The 17979-nt window shown below is 39.7% G+C and overlaps 2 protein-coding genes across 2 annotated transcripts; one reads left to right on the top strand and one right to left on the bottom strand.

The window, feature by feature from the left end:
• The first annotated feature begins 924 nt into the window (after positions 1 to 924).
• Positions 925 to 8375, top strand: LOC142960358 (protein-glutamine gamma-glutamyltransferase 2-like). Its single transcript, XM_076102172.1, has 15 exons — positions 925 to 934; positions 1323 to 1514; positions 1669 to 1902; positions 2142 to 2260; positions 2512 to 2640; positions 3677 to 3845; positions 4225 to 4357; positions 4504 to 4607; positions 5107 to 5195; positions 5520 to 5673; positions 5944 to 6032; positions 6685 to 6868; positions 6995 to 7155; positions 7749 to 7885; positions 8177 to 8375. The coding sequence occupies exons 1-15, from the start codon at positions 925 to 927 to the stop codon at positions 8322 to 8324; spliced, it is 2052 nt and encodes a 683-aa protein (XP_075958287.1). The 3' UTR covers positions 8325 to 8375.
• Positions 8376 to 10052: 1677 nt separating this feature from the next.
• rprd1b (regulation of nuclear pre-mRNA domain containing 1B) lies at positions 10053 to 17331 on the bottom strand. Its single transcript, XM_076094227.1, has 7 exons — positions 16615 to 17331; positions 13912 to 14041; positions 13323 to 13456; positions 12232 to 12350; positions 11971 to 12097; positions 11497 to 11672; positions 10053 to 10955 (listed from the first exon to the last, which is right to left on the bottom strand). The coding sequence occupies exons 1-7, from the start codon at positions 16763 to 16765 to the stop codon at positions 10806 to 10808; spliced, it is 987 nt and encodes a 328-aa protein (XP_075950342.1). The 5' UTR covers positions 16766 to 17331; the 3' UTR covers positions 10053 to 10805.
• Between the last annotated feature and the right edge of the window lie 648 nt (positions 17332 to 17979).

Below are 17979 nucleotides of genomic sequence, written 5' to 3' on the forward strand. Positions count from 1 at the left end.
GTGTTATTATTTGCTGTGTTGAGGCTTCACTTCCTCATTCCACAGACAGCCATTTCTCAGAAGGACAGCCAGACACTTATTGCAAAAGGTTTAATTTCCCTTTGTGCAGGTTTCAGTTTGGTGCTGAACACCACTGCAGTTGAAATCAGTGTTTCAGTTCTTTATTTTAAGTTGCAGGGGTATTTCACTGGCTAAAATGATTTATTACATTTTGCGCACAAATTTGATGAAATATAGACCCACAGTCCCTTCTGTTCAGCCTTCATTGAACTGTTTTTATCCATGCACCAATCAGAAAAAATGCACACTCAAGATGCAGTTTCCTTACCAGTTTCCTTCCCCCAGTAACTCAAAAATGTAAAAGTGAAAGTCCTATCATATGACGTGAGAAAAAGATGTTGCGTATTTTACTGCCTTGCAACATAAACATTTTATAAGTTGCAGAAAGGTTTTAACTGTGTGATGGGAAATTACACTATAGAATTTAATTTAACCGTTTCTGATTAATCTTGAATTATAATATTTGATTTATGTTAAATCATAAATTAATTGACAAACAAATGTACATAAATCGTTTATGAAAAAAAAGTCGCTAAAAATAATCTGATACACGTAGATGTATTGAGTTATGTTATATTCTATATTATGTGACACACACAAAAGACTAACCTCAATTGTGAAGCAGCAGAAATCTAAAGGTCAGTGTCAAATTTATGAATAAAGAGGAATTAAGAGGAAGTGTTTTAAGTCTAAAAACAGAACTACTGATGCAACAAATAGACAGATGGGGGCGTCAAGATCAGGTTTCACATACTATAAATACAAGGGCCGTTACATTGCAGGACTGTGAAGCTGTAAGCACAGGCTGCAGCTGAAGGGTCACTTTCCACACAGAAGTGGAGGGGCAACAACTTAAGTGCAGACATGAGTCAAGGTAAGGACGAAGAAAACCTTAATTTGTCTCATATTGTAGGTCAGTGGTTCAAACGTTATTATTGGAGAGTATTACCTGCAGCTGAATATGCATTTTCTCTCTGTGTTACTTCACAGAGTCAAACTATTTTAAAGTGTCAGATTGAAAGTCAAATATGAAATGTGATCAGCAGGAATGGTGGATGACATTAGATACGTCAGATCTGGAGTAGAGTAACACTAGCGAATGTCTTGCTGATTTCTTGGGATTTATCATCTAGAGAAACATTCCTATAGGGCGATCAAATTTAGATAAAGTTATTAAGTTATGAAGTCAAATTTTCACATTTTTTGTCTGTTCTGTTAACTTGTTAATTGATGTGACAAGTGATCTGTGTGTCCATCTCTACACAAAGCTTTGGATATTGAGCACTGTGATCTTGACATCAAGAGCAACAGCAGTAGCCATCATACAGACCTGTGTGGAGAGCAGCGTTTGATTGTGAGAAGGGGACAGCCCTTTAAGATCATTTTACATCTTAAACCTGGCAGCAAAGGGATCAAACTGGGTGAAACAAGCTTCACATTCATCGTTGAAACTGGTAAGCTTCTTGTTTCTGTGTTTATTCACAGTATGTGAGTGAGAAAGATACATTTGGTGGGAGCGTGTAGGCAGGAATGCAAGTATGCTTGAGGATTTGTGTTTCTCTCATCTGGATTTACATTAAATTGTTACGTCCATTTCTGTGTCTCCAGGTCCGTTACCCAGAATAGAATCACACACTAAGGTTTCTTTTGGTCTGCGTGACTCCACTGTGGACACTGAGTGGAGCGCATCTGCCTCTAATGATCCCTCCGGAAACACAGTTAATGTATCTATCAATTCCTCACCCAACGCCCCCATAGGGGTCTATTCTCTGACTCTGGACCAGGGCGGGCAGAAGACCAGTTTAGGACAGTTCACCCTGCTTTTTAATGCTTGGTGCTCCAGTGAGTACATAATGTTTTTCCTCCAAGTTATATATGATGATTTATGTTATGTCTTTCCTTTCTTATCAATGATCGTTGTGTTTACATAATTTGCAAAACGAAATGTATGTTAAAAAAATAAGATAAGTTACAGTCCACCTGCAGCTGTAAAGCATTGAAATGTCAGATTCGAAATTTCACTGTATATTGAATATGATCATGCCGGTCTAAATGTGTGCTCTGTCTGTACTGGCTCACAGGTGATGCTGTTTACATGCGCAGTGAGATGAAGAGGCAGGAGTATGTTTTAGCACAATCTGGACAGATCTACAGAGGAACACCTCAACGAATCAAGGGGAAACCCTGGAACTTTGGACAGGTACACGACATGTCAAATGTTATTTGTTCTTTAAAGATCAACAAACTGAGTATAATCTCTAAATTATTCTTCACTGTGACAGAAAAGAGCAATAGACTTGGCACTACTTTAGAATACACGTACGTTAATCAATCATAAGATTTCTTCCATAAAGTTTACTCTGATAATAATACTGTCATTAACCAAATGAACATGCTTAAAAATGCTGCTCCACTAATCTCCTTCCGCCTCATCTGTTTGTCTGTCTTTAGTTTGAACCAGGAATACTGGATATCTGTCTGAAGCTCCTGGATGAAAATCCAAAATTTGTCTCGGACGCCGACAAGGACTGCTTTGCCAGGAGAAATCCCATTTATGTGACCAGGGTGCTGAGTGCTATGGTAGGTCTGTGTCCAAGCTTCAGTAAGACCCTGTAGATGTTATTCAACCAGCTTGTGAATAGCCTTTATTTTAGCTGTGCAGGCAGAGATTACCACGGTGCACCAGAAAAGACCCTCTGTCTGCTACTTTATATTCCGAGTCCCATATTGTTCTGCAGGGGGGACCAGGGGAAACCATTCTCCTTCTTTTGAAAGTTTATCGTATCCCCAGGCAACTTTTGTGAGAGATATATGCAGCGAAGAAAGGAGTTTGTATCGTCATGTGCAGCTCTGATCCCAAGCAGGTGGCAAAGAAGAGTGTAGGTAAATTACGAGTCTGTCGGCATGTTTTTCCTGCTGCAAGTCAAAATAGCTAAATGAGAAGTCCAGGTCTATTTCTACTGGTCCAGCAGTTGTCACTACAGTATACAATGATCCCAGTCACAGCACTGACCATGTTTTTTGCACTCATATAGTCAAAACTTTGGTATTTACACGTTTGGTCAGATTAACTGGTTGGCTATGTGTCTTCCTAATACTGATAAAACTAATACTATGTTTTTTATTTTATTTTTTTCATGCATTCATTATCTGGCATGGCTACATAATTGTAATGCTGATGGATGTCTTAAGAAAATCTGATATGAAAATAAGGAGTCCTTAAGAGATCTTAAGGCTTATGGAAATTGTTTTTTCATATTATATTTCTGTATTTCTATTTCCATTATGTGCTTTAGTTTTTCCAGGCCTCTGTGAGTTATTTGTCCCAAATAAGCCAGTGTTGCTGTCGAAATTGTAAACATCATTTAGGAGACTTTATCCATGAAGGATCTGCAGACACTTGAAGTTTAGAAAAGCAAATGAAAAAAATTTGAAGCAAACATTGTACATATTGATTTAAAATTGAGATACCACTCAACAATGGAAATTGAAAAAAATGTAAATGATCGTGAAAAGTTTCATGATTATACTTTCATATTCCCATTCTCTCATTCACTTCTGCTCTCTGTTTATACTTCATCTCTCTCTGTTGTCTTTCCTCTGTCTGTGCCCACAGATCAACAGTAATAATGACAGTGGTGTGCTTGTGGGAAATTGGGGAGAGGTGACTGATGGGGTTCATCCAGGAACGTGGATCGGCAGCGGTGACATTCTGCACCAGTGGGCAGATAGTGGCCCTGTCCACTATGGCCAATGTTGGGTCTTTGCTGGTGTTGCATGCACAGGTTGGAGCACAGTATGTAACAGTATATGAGTGCATGACTGTCTGTTGATTGAGACTGTGTGTGTGTGTGTGTGTGTGTATGTGTGTGTGTGTGTGTGTGTGTGTGTGTGTAAACACAATTTCGTAAAAGGGTACTGACTTCTGCTGTATTGTCTCTTAGAGCACACTATCTGTTTCATCTCAGTTACATCCTCTACTCCCGTCCACTGCCACACAATCCAACCTTTCTATCAAAACCCTAAATGTAGGAACTAAAGCCATGGCTTTGAAGCGTGTGATGATTTTATTGTCTTTTAGTCTATGATGACAGTTGCTATCTCTAGTATGTATTTGCTTGAGTTAGCGGCTGTGATGAAGTGTGGCTTTTCTCCCTCCTCCAGTGTCCCGTGCCCTGGGTATCCCATGTCGGGTGGTTACTAACTTTGGGTCGGCTCACGATACTGATGCCAACCTGGTGATAGAAAACCTGTACGATGAAGACGGTAAAAGAATGTCTAATGGTGATTCAATATGGTGAGTGTGTGGTAGTGATTATCACCAGGTTGTTGCACATACACTCATTCATGAACACAACTGTCTTCAAAACATCTTATTTTACATTATTGTACTGATCGAAGCATGCTATTGTTATTTAGCTATTGTTTACTCATTTTTACCAGGAACTTCCACGTTTGGGTGGACAGCTGGATGACCCGTCCTGATTTGGAATCAAAGTTTGATGGGTGGCAAACCAGTGACCCAACCCCACAGGAGACGAGTGAAGGTAAACTTTGGTTTTAATGTCTAGTTGTTTGTGCTGTTCCCCCAAAACCATTATGGCCAATCTTGTGACAGCTTGTATTTGGCATGTTGACTCATTTCGAGACAATTCTCCTTGACATAGTAAAAAGAAGTGATGTATCACCCATCACCACATGTAACGTTTTTCTGTTGTTGTTTTACTATTTTACCTTACACAGATGATTTACCACTTTTTAGAGATCTGTTACATTTCGCCCGTATCAAGGTAAATCTCTTTTGCCATAAAGTGTTTACACAATTTTAGCAAATTCTCGTATTAAGACAACTGACTGCAAAACAACAGGTAGTTGTTTTTTTTGCATACTTGACCTGCTCATTCTCTCTGGAAGTGATAAATCATCAGAAAACATCTTTAGCATGAGTGGCTTATCTTGTGGTATCGTTCCGCTTGAACGATTTGTATGACCTGAATTGACTGCTGAAATGAACCCTGTGTGTCTCTGGATGTGTGATGCTGTCAGGGGTTTTCTGTTGTGGACCGTCCTCTCTGAACGCCATCAGGGAAGGAGAACTGACCAAGAAGTATGATGCCCCCTTTATTTTTGCTGAGGTGAGTTTTTGCTCAAACCTTTTAGTGTAACAAAGAGAATCGCTTGGACTTTATTAACTGCAATGGTTTTAATGAGAGTCCTAGTTTGAGGTCTTATTTAATAACGAGACCTGAGCCAAGCTAACCCACCAAACTGATTCATTTTGTGTTTTGACACATCATTTTAGAGATGCTGTTTAAGTATTTGTGTATATAAACATATCTTTTTTTCTGCTGTTACAGGTTGTGTCAATTGCTTGTCAAATATTGCAACCCCATTTAAATGACTGAATGTCTTTATAATTTATGTTGGTTCATGTCATCTCACGCCGTGTGTGGGGTTAGGTTAATGCCGATGTTGTGGACTTGGTGCGCCTGACAAATGGAGAGATGGTCCAGTTCAGTGGATCAACTAAATCTGTTGGACGCTTCATCAGCACCAAGGCTGTGGGCTCAGATGAGAGACACGACATCACACACCAGTACAAGTATCCAGAAGGTACTGCAGACTTCAAAGACTCCAAACCACACACCTATTTAAATATATTCAAAGGATCCCAGTTGCATCTTCAATGTTTTAATAAAAAAATTGTCCATTTTGTGCTTTGGAGTCAGTGTGCAGGCGTTATGTTATTCTCCTTCCACTGTAATCAGAGACACACGTGTTACATACATCTCACACTGTATGAATATAGACACAGCCACCTGTATTTGACACAGGACCTTGAACAAGACTGTTGCGTTTTTCTGTGAATGTGACGGTTTTCAGGCTCAAAGGAGGAGAGAAAGGTGTACGAGAAGGCACAACACCACAACAAGCTAAAGCAGCGAGGAGAAGAGCCGGGGTTTCATCTCAAGGTTGTTGTTTTTTATACTGTTATTACATAATGCAGGTGGTAAAACAAATACTGTAGAGGAATAGCATTGAAAAGAACTTAAACTCTGAAGTAACTTAACTAAAACGTTTCTGCAAAGACATCTGACGATGGGCACAACGATATGAGAGTTTTCAAAGCAGCACTAGAGCTCCAAATAGCTCCAAATAGGCCACCTCCTCTGTGCCACAATTGCAGGTTCATTAGTCAAAAGAACAGAAACATTAGTTATTATGTCAAAGGGAACTGCATCAAAAGGAATGCCAATATATGCAAACTGGCAACAAAAAGAAAAACGGTCACAAGTGGAAAATAAACAAAATTGGTATGACAGACATACAGTACACATGTGGTTATTAGAGATGTTTAACTGGCATGTAGCCTAATATGAAAACGGATTTCATTAAGTGTCCCCTTTAGATAGATAGATGAATGGATGGGTGGTTAGATAGAAATCAAATGAATCCTATGTCTTCACTGCATTAGCTTTGAAATTCAATTGACCGCAAACTATTTTATCAGCATGTTCTGTTTCAAACATCACAGAATCATCCTGCTGATTTTTAGAAAAATGAATCCATTTGTATTATTGTATGATTTAAATCAAACAAACCATGTTATAATTCTCTTTTCAGATCAAACTGGCTAAAAACATGATCGTGGGATCGGACTTCGAGGTGTACACTGTCCTCACTAATAACTGCCTGGAAGCAAAGATCTTCAACTTCATGTTCTTCGCCGAAGCTGGTGGCTACAACGGAAGACAAGGAGAGAGCTGCGGATATACATCAGACAAAGTGGAGGTGCCCGCTGGAGAAGGTTAGCTTCGATCTTAGTGCAAACACTCAACACCACCATCTGTCACAATCCCTTGCTCATGCTGAAATTGCGTTAAAATGGTTTGATTACCTCATTAATGTGTGCATAATGTATATGTTTTTTTAGAAAAACGTCTGTCCCTAAAGCTGAAGTATGAACATTATGGATCAGTGATCAGCCCTGACAGGGTGATCCAGCTGTCAGCTATCACCATCGACAAGCAGATGAGACATTACCATAAGGCTGAGAAGACCATTGTGCTGGACGAGCCAAAGATGGAGGTCAAGGTATGTGCAATGGATAGGTGAAAGAAACGTATTCATGAGCAATAAAAATTACTCTCTCGTCTTACATTTTTTAAAAACCTATTGCGAATAAATAAATAATTTTACATCGTGGCCAAAACGGAACATTAGTACTATTTTGTTGTTTCACTAATGGTTTTGTGGGCCTATCAGTGGTGTCGCTCTAACCTTCTGTTGCAAAGATGGACTTTCTAATTCCTAAAGCCACAAATCTCTCACATGGAATAAAGCGATAGATCTATAGATATCTCTTATTGTACTTTTTGTGACTTAAAAACTTAAATCCTGTCCTTTGTGTTAAGTCATTTCTATTCAGCTTTGACATAAACCAATGTACAGTATATCATTACGTTGCAAAACAACTGAAATACCCAAACTTACATTTTTACATGTGTCAGGAGGGTATTGAACCAGCCTTGCTCAGGGATCAGAGAAAAGTTTAGATTTAACTAGAAATCATTGCATTTCCTGTCATCATTTATTGCAACTCAGTCACAGATTTATTATGACATCATTTTAATCATAATACAACCGCTCACATCATGAAACCTGTTCATCTGAACACCTCACTGCAGCTGGTGGGAGAAGCCACGGTGAACCAGTTGATGACGGCAGAGCTGACCATGTCAAACCCTTTACCAGAGCCGCTGCAGCACTGCAGCTTCACCGTAGAGGGGGTCGGCCTCACTGACGGCAAACCCATAACAGCGAGGTACGTCAACTCCATCCCAACTGTTATGAGTGGATTTATATCTAAATTATTTCTTTTAGCATTTATATGCTCTCTTTTCTTCTTTGTATTTAATTGCTCATCACCGTTTATTTACAGTTTGTACAAAAACTCAAATGCACCTAAAATCACAGTGAACTTTCCCGATAACTCACACGTAATTATTCCGATTTCAGTAATGAAATGTTTCTTACAGCCAAGTATAAGAAGCTGTCTTGTGATTTGTATAGTGATGTATTTGCTGGTGATGCTCATTGTGTATAATTATTGCAGGATTGGAACTGTGGGCACTTTGCAGGAAGCCAAGGCCAGCATTGAGTTCAGTCCCACCAGGGCCGGCTCCAGGGTGCTGCTGGTGAACTTTGATAGTGACAAACTGAAAAACATCAATAGCTCCATCAATGTTGTTGTGAAGGAATGAGCAGCTGCCAAAGTCTAACAACAGTAACTGCTTTTTCTTTATTTTGTTGATTAATCGGACTACAGTAGGTGAGATTACAGACTGTATATTTTTGAATCCACTTATCTGTGTGTTGTACTAGAACATACTGTACTATTATACTTCACACAATAAAAGTATTTTCTTGAGTAATGTCATTATGAAACACAATGATCCATATCCACCTGTTATTATGAGTGTCTGTAGAAGGTTACAATATCATTATTAGAGTTTTCCTCTTGATTTAATGACATTTAAATGTACCAATAAAGCCACTGAGCTGTGAGTAGAGCTTTTGTTTGTTGAAGAGAGCAGTAGTTCCTTCAACAGGAATCATTTTGTCATTGATGATGAAGAAAGACGACAAATACAATTTTGCCAAATATAAATCTTGGTGTTATTTGTTGTCTTATTTGTTTGTGTACCTGCACACGGAGTTAAAATAAACCCAATATAATTGGGTTGAGTGGTCTTCTCTGTTATCATTTATACTGTATTATCTTTCAGAACTGCTCTGTCACTAGGATGGGTTCCATCAGTCACACTGATTGGCTCCTGCTTCATGTTCTAAAGTCACAGAAAGTTCTGACATTTGGGGTAATTCTAACACACCAGTACCAAATACGTTTTGTCACCGCACCTTTTGACTTTAATGATTACATCCACACCTTGGTTTCACACTGCTGAAGCTGCTGTGAATCACATTGTTCCACACCGTTTGAAATACGTTGTGGTTCCAATCAATCCGAGAGTTCCCTCCCTGTAAAGATTTCTCGCCTGAGCTTGTTGCATCAGCAGGAGCAGCGACTGTAATCTCACCGGCAGCAGGAGCCGCGATTGGCTTCTGAAAGCTTGATCAAAAAGAGAAAGTAAACCATTTTTATTAAGTTTTATAAAACTTCTTGAAATATTTTTTTTCGGTATACAGACAATTGAAAATCAAATATGAGCTAAACAAATAATACATGATGTTCAGGCCTTGACAGAGAACGGTTAAGTGAATCATATGAAACTGTTTGTACCAAAAATGATGTGGGGAATAAGCCACGACTCATACCCTTAACATATACATTTCAGGGATATGGTTTGTGTCCTCATTTAAAAAAAAGAAACATGAGAAAGGGCGTGAAGGGGTGAATTTGTTGCTGCTTCTCTTCAGTAAAATACTTCATCACTGAGCGTCTACACACGAGTAGGGCTCAGCAATATGTATAAATTAGTATTCACCATTTTAATACCAATTGTGAGAATTGAATTTAATTGTGAATCCTTAAACGGTTCACTTCACTTTACATCCAATGTTTGTTTTTTATACCAAAACACGTAATATAAAAGGTCTTCATCTGGTCTACTTATCTTGATGTTTCTTTATTTCTACATTGCCCAGCTCTGCATACTAAAACTGAATATTTAATACTTTGTAGTTTTTTCTCATCCGTTCTTGTAGATATTGTATTTCGGAGTTTTAGGGTTTGATTCTATTAAAGACCAGATAGTCTGTTGGAAAGCAAACAATCTCGTTTTGAAATGTTTCCTCAATCTTCCAGGATTTATTTGTAAAACTCAAACCTTGTCCAGTACACACGTATAACAGAATTATCTCAAGCATCTGTCCAAATGAATGCATGAAAACAAATGGGAACTTTGAATCACAAAGTTGAAGTCCGTAAACGAGAAAAGCGCTTGCAAACGGGGGGGGGGGGGGGGGGGGGGGGGGGGGCACGAAAACCAAGGCATGTCTATTGTCTTTTTACTACGAGGACGAAACCTATTTAATCACCGTCTCTATGAAGTGTTACTGAAATGAGTGTGCCCACTAGAAACTGTTGACCACATGCCTTCATGAAGCAACATGCACTGAACACAATCTGATGATATCTTCTCTAATTATACAAACACATCGAGACCGCCTATGGGTCAATAAAAAAGCCACCAACTGAAAACCAAAAAAAAATGAAACTAATGAATGGTACATCCTCTTCACAGTGTAGTCACAACCTCTGAGAACTGTGAGAGCAAATGGCATTCCTTTGCTCACAGAATCCACAATACACCACGCAGAAAGACACTTTGATTGACACGTCCTTACAGCCAACATGTATGTCTGTCTAAGCGTTGCTTCTTTACCCCGCCCCGCCCCCCCCTCCTAAAAAAAAAAAGTAAAAACAATCAGGAAACAAACTCGTTCTAAGCTGGTGGAGTGGAATCCTTGTCGATCGAGCAAGTGCTGGAAAGATCCAGGCCAACAGAGTCTCTGTTCTCCTCTGCAGAGCATTTTGATTTCACCAAACCTTGCTTCTAGCGTCCCTTCCTCACTCTTGTCTTGCACGATTGCCGAGGGAGGTTTGACCACATGTGCACTCTGACCTGGTGACACAGCTGGAATTGTTCTGTGAATCAACCATGTGGCTGGGTTTGGGTCGGGGAGGGGCATGTGGGTGGTTTTTCTGGGCGAATGCCCTCTCAGTCGGTGGAGAAGAGATCTCCGGCCGAGGGGAGTGGGGCCAGACCCCCGGTCACGTTGGGCAGGAGGGAGAGGTCAGGGAGACTCTGGATGTGGGACTTTAGCTCTTTCCTAACTTGGGTCACTCTCGCCAGTTTCTGCTTATACTCCTGCAGAGGACAAGACGACACAAATGATTACTGATTTACGAATAACAGTTATCACAATATTCTCTCAAAATGTTTTGTAACTTTTGCTTTCTGGCCTGTTTGAAGCACATTTTGGTCACAGACTGTAGTTTTAGAAGACAATTAAGATGCATTACAACTCGGGTCTTATGTGTCTAGTTTTGGCCGTCAGTTGTGAAATCTGGGAACACGTACGGGCATACAAGCAGTCAGATGATCAGACCAGTTGTAAACACGCTGGATTAACTCAACTGATGTCTGACTTTTCTTTGTTATTAATGTTGCCATGTATCCAGATGTCAACAATAATGGTGAGTACAATGATTCTACAGAAAGGAATTATGGCCAAAAGTATGAAAATAGCAAATAAACATAATGTGTAATACACCAGAATTTACATTGCACATTTCATTTGGTATCAGAAAAAAGTATTAATCTGTGAAGGAGCAACTTTAACACAAACGGATTTGGACAGAGATCACTGTTTGAGTTCATGCTACACTGTTACTCTGCTGCGTCTTGCCTCTAGTTTCTTTTCTCTCTCCATGAGCGCCTCCCTCTGGCTGTTGATGTACTCCGTCAGCATGCGAGCCAGCTGCCTCCGGTCCTCCAGCTCTGCAGCCAGTCGGCCGTTGTACTCCGCCAGCAGCAAACACGCTTCGTCCACCGTCTTCGACAGCTTGTCTGCTGCCTCCTTGTCTAGATTGGTGTCAAAGTGGCTTGTTAAGGTCACAGAGTATGACATTTATTTTCCACTTTACTCTTTTATTTAGTATTGTATAGCTTCTCTATTGGTCAGCATGTGTTGTTTTATAAGCAGTATCTATAAATGTTCCAAATAAAACTAGTATTATTACTGTAATGTGGACACAATGACATTGTACAGGATATTGCTGTACTACACTTACTGACTGTAAGAAGAGTTTATGAGAACATGTCTCAGTAAAATAGTCCAAGAACAAAGTATTTCTTATCAAGCTGAGCTCTCAGGTCTTACCACCGATTTGCTCCAGCAGGGAAACGTCCTGGACTTCCTGCGGCAGCGAGGCGATCTTCTGACGAACTGCTGCGTCGCCTGATGCAGCATTCTCCAAGTCCTGAAGGGCTTTCACCAGCTCCTCCGTCTGAACGCGTGTTAGAGTGTGTTTAAAAGGAATAGCGGGAGAAAGTTACAAAAAATGCAGTGAAACAAGCAACATTTTACTTGTGAAGGAGGATTCGTTTTTTGTGCCATCCAAGTGAAATATTGGCTTCCTACCAGCTGAGTTGCGGACATGTCTGCGTTATGAGGGGAGGCGTGGCTTCTGTAGTCGTCATCTTCATCGTCTTCTTCTTCTTGGATCTTCTGATAGCTTCGTTTCACAGCCTTCTTCTCTTCTGCGGGGTCAAGTTTAGAAACCAAGCAACAGAAAAAACATCCACATTTTCAATGTCACTAAATAATGTACATGAGACAAAAAGTAGCCTATTCACAACACCAATGATTGTTTACCTTTTTTATATTTTTATAAATATATTAATTGAATTGAATTTGAGTTTAGTCACCATTTAGACATTTTTAAATTACGTAATTCAACATTCAAATCACTTCTGACGAAAAGGGAAAAGTTAGTTCTGTCAAAGTGTCCGACAATATGTACGAATATTTCTGTTATAATGTGTGATACGGATCAGTATAAACATTTCATGAGCTGCTTTTAATAATAAGTATCTATATCATTATCTCGGCCCTTGTTTCATCACCCTCCAATGACAATTAGTGTCTTTATTCATCTACTGATCTAATATGCCAATATATAATATAATGCCAATATAGTTTGGATGTAGCCTTACAACAACGAAACGAGTGTGTTGACCAAAATGTATTAACCCATAATCTAGTAAAACTTTGATTTGTAAGTGCTTATTTTAAAGTATATTTGATGAGTGTGAGAGAGAGAGAGAGAGAGAGAGAGCAAGACCTGCAGCCTTGTAGGTAAGTTTGAATAATAAAACTTGTTTTTCTTTCTATATACTCAAACAGACGTCTGAGTATATAGAGGAAGATTATAGAGGAAGATCGTAGGTATCAAGCCCGACCTTTTATTATTAAAGATTACTATAATACTCGTCGTAACTAGTCGCATTTTCCATAACTAAGCAACTAATTTACTTCCTGTTTACACCGGCACCCGAATGCCCCGTGTACGAGAATACTCATGCGATATTCGTTTTCAGGCGTGTTATTATGGACGGAAAGTCATTTCTAAAACGATGCTGAAACGTGTGGATGTAAGTCGTTTTCATTTCAAAAGCCGTGTTTTAAAAGAGAAACGTATTAGTGTGGATGTAGCCTAAGAGTCATCTAACCTGAAGGCCTGGGGCTGTTGGAGTCTTCTATGGCCAGTTTGAGCTGCTGAATGAAGTCTCCTCTGTAGAGGGCTCTCTCTTTCCAGATGTTCAGCAGTCTCTCCATGTGCTTTTTACTGCCGTCATCTGCTTCCCTGCAGGGAGACGGGACAGCAGAGGAAAGAAGAAGACGAAGAAGAAGACGAGAGGATTGAGTGAAAGGTTGTGGTTTTTAACAGCTCAAAACATAGGGTTAGGGTTAAAACATAGCAAAAAAACAACTTGTGCATCGCAAAATAATGTTTGGACAATTGTGTTATCAGATCAAAATGTTAGCCTATATTTACCCTTAGACTATTTTACAGCTGGATAGAAGCTCTATGTTAGTTTGAGAGACACCTGAAACCCCATTAGTGGAAACAAAAAGAAGAAAACGTTCAGCTGTAGCAGCAGGTTGCTGAGTTGCACCACATTTAGATACACTCAATCACTTCCTTAAAAAGCCTCTGGCAGTTAGCGCCACTAGCTGCCCACACGTTGGCCTGCTCACAAAGACACGCATTACATACACAGGTCATCTGAAAGCACACGGCGGTCACATCACATCTACCTGGCAACATGGGAGCAGGCATCGACAAGGACAGTCTCAAAGTCTTTGGTGAACTCGGGTCCTTTCTTCTTGCTGTTCTGGATGACATCGTTGGCCAGATACAGGAACGTCAGCTTCCTGGAGCTTTTAGCTGGAGGTCACATAAAATCATGATATCTTAAACATTGAACAAGAAGAGTTCACATTTACACTAGAGCATCGATCTGTGATGCACAATGCACTCTAAGTTGGTTTGCAATTAAATGAAATGATGATTACACCTAGTTGTCTTCAGCATAACTTGTCCAATTCAGCCCCAATCTTAGTAGACTGAGACCAAAAGTACCAATTGGTCGACTCATCGAATAGAAGGGGGCAGCCCTACTATGTGGAACAATCAGTGTATCAAAATAGGAAAGAAACCTTGTTTGTGGAAGTCCTGGCAAGAGGGAAATGTGAACTGTATGAGGATAAGTTGTTTTTGTCATTTCAGGCGATTAGTGAACATTTTAGTGAATATTTTGGACTAGGAGAGAAAGGGGATTTTTGGAAGTACCTCCGGTTAAGTAGTAGCACGTAGTAAGCTGCTCACTCAGTCCGTTACACGACTGTCCATTAGGGAGGCCCGAGGCACATCTACACATTATAAGATCATTCACAGATACTATTCTACACCAGTAAGGCTTCATAAAGTACAACTGGTGTTGGAAATGTAACATAGAGAGGTGGGTACCTTCTTACTCTCATTGTGGGAATGTTCTTTGTTTTTTCCTTTCTAGAAAGAGTTCATTTGAGACTCGTGTAAATGGCTTAGAAAGCCTTTACCAGAATCTCCCCCAATGTGTGTACACGGGGATAAATCAGAGCTACCACCAGGAATATCTAAAGCAGAATTTGGTTAAGCGAGTCTAGGCTTCGCCACTGGAAGACTCAGACTTGACCAGAATTTAGGGATTGGAATAAGCTGAGGACAGATAATGCTTCCTTTGAATTGGTGATAGCTAGTTCAAATGATAACAAAGGAAAAGTTTACCAGGTCAGAAATATATCAGCCTATTGTTCTATTAAATATCCTTTATAAAATATAAGGGATACAGCATTTAGAATCACATTGTGATGTGCTTTGTTGTGTTTTGTTTCCTTTATATGATGTATAACCAATCCAAATAAATATCAACTTAAATGACAGAAAGAAAAAAAACCCGACTGTCAACTGATTTTCCAGTATGTCTTGTAACTGTAGTCATAGTGGAATAACGTGTTCTTTGAGAGGAAGTAATGCCTATTTAGTAACATGTTTTCTAAAACTTAAGCTTTATTACAATGATAACACACACACACACACACACACACACACACACACACACACACACACACACACACACACACACACACACACACACACACACACACACACACACACACACACACACACACACACACACACACACACTGTGACCTCTGCATTTAACCCATCCTAAGCATGATGAGCAGTGTGCTGCTGTGAGTCGGGAGCAACTTGAGGTTGAGTGTCTTGCTCAAGGACACTTTGAGATGTAGACAGTAGGAGCCGGGGATTGAACCTCCAACCTCTTGGTTAAATGACGACAACCGTCGCCTTCCTGTGTATTCTACATCCTGATCCAGCTCGGTTCAACTCCTCAGATGTGTTCAGCCATTTGAACACAATACATCATCAATAAACACCAAAGGCATGTCAACATTACTGTAATGTGTTGTTATTTATGCTCCTTTTTCCTTTATTAGTTTTAGTACTAAAGAATATCCTTTTATAAGTACTATTTAAAAATACAATAACCGTGTAGGTACAGTATTACCAAACATGTTCAGATATTACACTACATTTCAGAGGCAAATATATGTATATGATGATTTTAATCAAGTTTAACCTTTTTAAATGTTGGACTTTTTACTCCACTACATTTGTCGGACAGCTTTAGTTACTTCTAAGATGTTTTTTATACATTTCTAGCTCTGTGAAAACCATGTATCCCTATATTTGTGTATTTTAAATGGCAATATTTCAGATGAAGTGTTTTATAATGGGTTGACCTACTTTTTGAACTAAATAAACAATGTAAAAGCCTCTTAGATCAGCTGGAAAATGCATCAAAACAAAGCTGAAAACAGCTGTTTTTCTGAGCTCATGAAATGTTTTCGAGACCTGCGGTTCTCACAAAACATCAACGCTACAAACATATGATGATGATTTTATAGAACGTGAAGCTGCAGATTAAACTACAACAGTACATGAAGTAGTAAACATTATCACAAACATAAACAACTTACTGCATTAAAATGCAACACATTATTGCAGCGGTAATATCAACCCAAACATTAAGTAACACACTGACACTGACCATTTTACTGCAGAATCAATCATTTCACTTTTGATTCTTTGATCAAATATTGCTGCCAGTATTCACTGAATTACTCAATTAAGGTTTTGTATGCAGGACTTTTAGTTGTAGTGGAGTATGTCCACAGTGTGGTGTTAGTACTTCAACTAAAGTAACGTTCAAGGATATTAATATTTCTTCCACCACTGTTTATTACACTTTCTAACAGCTATCCTATGTTCCACATTGACACCGTAACCTAAATCTCTCAAGTTTCACGTTTCTAATATCGTGTTATGTTGCACATAATCAACCACATATATCATTGCACTCTGCAGGAACAGTCAGAACTAGCAGCTCTCACCTTTTTTCAGCTCTCTGTGCCACACTTTGACGATGAGGCCCGAGTGCTTGCGGTGGTGAATGATCCACAGAGACAGAGTCTGGACGCTCTGCTGCGAGCTGCTCAGCTCCGTCAGCTTCTTCTCCAGAGCCGACTCGGAGAAGGACGACATGTCGGTGTACGGTGTGTGTTTACCCCGAGAACCGACTGAACCCGACCCGCTCTAAAGCGACTGAGCTCCTACCTAGTTTGGAGAAACTCGCAGTGTCATCAAAACTGAAGTTGTGGCGCAAACCTGCAGACTTGCAGCGTCAAACTGCCTCCTGGCTCCTGCCGCCCGCTCCCCCCCCCCCAACGTTGTTTCCAAAGTTATGTTTCCAATGTTATGTTGGCTCTTTCTCTAACTGAATGATCGACCACATCTACCGAATAACCCTGACATGTGTGCGCTCGTTTATCAGCTGCTGTTTCCTCACTGCCTGTAGTGTTTGTTTACAGACACAGCTAACGTTAGCTAGCCGAGCTAACCAGCCATCTGCAGCCCAGAGCTAAGCCTGCGCTTGGACCCGGATTAAAAACAATCGAGCGTCTGTAATATTCGTGCAGAGTATGTCTTCAGTCCGCCAACAGATTAAACAAAACTGCTAAAGGGTTGTGGTGAGACTCACAGTTTGTCTTTGCCTGTATAATCAGGAAGATTCCTTCGAAAAAATGGCAGCTCGCACTTTCACCTCGACATGTGCGTCGCACAGTAGTGACGCAGGCAGAGCCCGGCATCAGCCATTGTACCCATAGATGTAATAAAGAACCATGCTGTCTGTACTCAGGAATACAATACAACCCCTCATATAAGGCTACATAATAACCCACATACATGATAGATCATTAGGTTCATTGCCTCACGGTCTATTTATCGTGGCTGCAGAAATGTTGGTTATTATCATAAAGAACTGTGAGAACTTGGAAAAGCAAGGATGAACATCAGATTCTTGTTGCCATACAGAACATTGAACTCTTTTCAAAGGCCTCTGGACTCTTCTCTTCATCAATATCTACAAATGTGTCCTGATTTCTATTCATGAACATGCACAGAGGGTCGTGAAAGCTTATACCTGTTAACACTGTGGTAAAGTGAATAATGAGCCTACACAACCCATGTTCACATGATACTATAATGAAACTCATCTTTATGTTGAGCCCCTCAAATTAATGAAATCCAAATGTGATCTTTATACATCTCTAGATATTACTAGAAAAGTATCCGACCAATAGAATGTCTTGATAACTAACAATATTCTTTTGTATTCATTTATTTGTGATTTATTCATGCTCGGGTTATTTTATGTTTTATTGAGCTGAATGTAGTTTAATTTGTTACATATAATG

Source organism: Anarhichas minor, unplaced genomic scaffold, assembly GCF_050575085.1.
Source record: "Anarhichas minor isolate MPS153535 unplaced genomic scaffold, ASM5057508v1 ptg000003l, whole genome shotgun sequence".
NCBI classification, from domain to species: Eukaryota; Metazoa; Chordata; class Actinopteri; order Perciformes; family Anarhichadidae; genus Anarhichas; species Anarhichas minor.

What these genes read in the sequence shown, in the direction of transcription:
- LOC142960358 (XM_076102172.1), top strand. An exon ending in TCTAATGGTGATTCAATATG is followed by an intron (nt 4,358 to 4,503) that starts GTGAGTGTGTGG and finishes CATTTTTACCAG; the next exon opens with GAACTTCCACGTTTGGGTGG. An exon ending in CCCACAGGAGACGAGTGAAG is followed by an intron (nt 4,608 to 5,106) that starts GTAAACTTTGGT and finishes TGATGCTGTCAG; the next exon opens with GGGTTTTCTGTTGTGGACCG.
- rprd1b (XM_076094227.1), bottom strand. Translation starts at nt 16,765, where the DNA reads ATGTCGTCCTTCTCCGAGTCGGCTCTGGAGAAGAAGCTGACGGAGCTG. An exon ending in GCCTGCTCCCATGTTGCCAG is followed by an intron (nt 13,457 to 13,911) that starts GTAGATGTGATG and finishes GTCTCCCTGCAG; the next exon opens with GGAAGCAGATGACGGCAGTA. An exon ending in AGAGAGAAAAGAAACTAGAG is followed by an intron (nt 10,956 to 11,496) that starts GCAAGACGCAGC and finishes TGTCCTCTGCAG; the next exon opens with GAGTATAAGCAGAAACTGGC.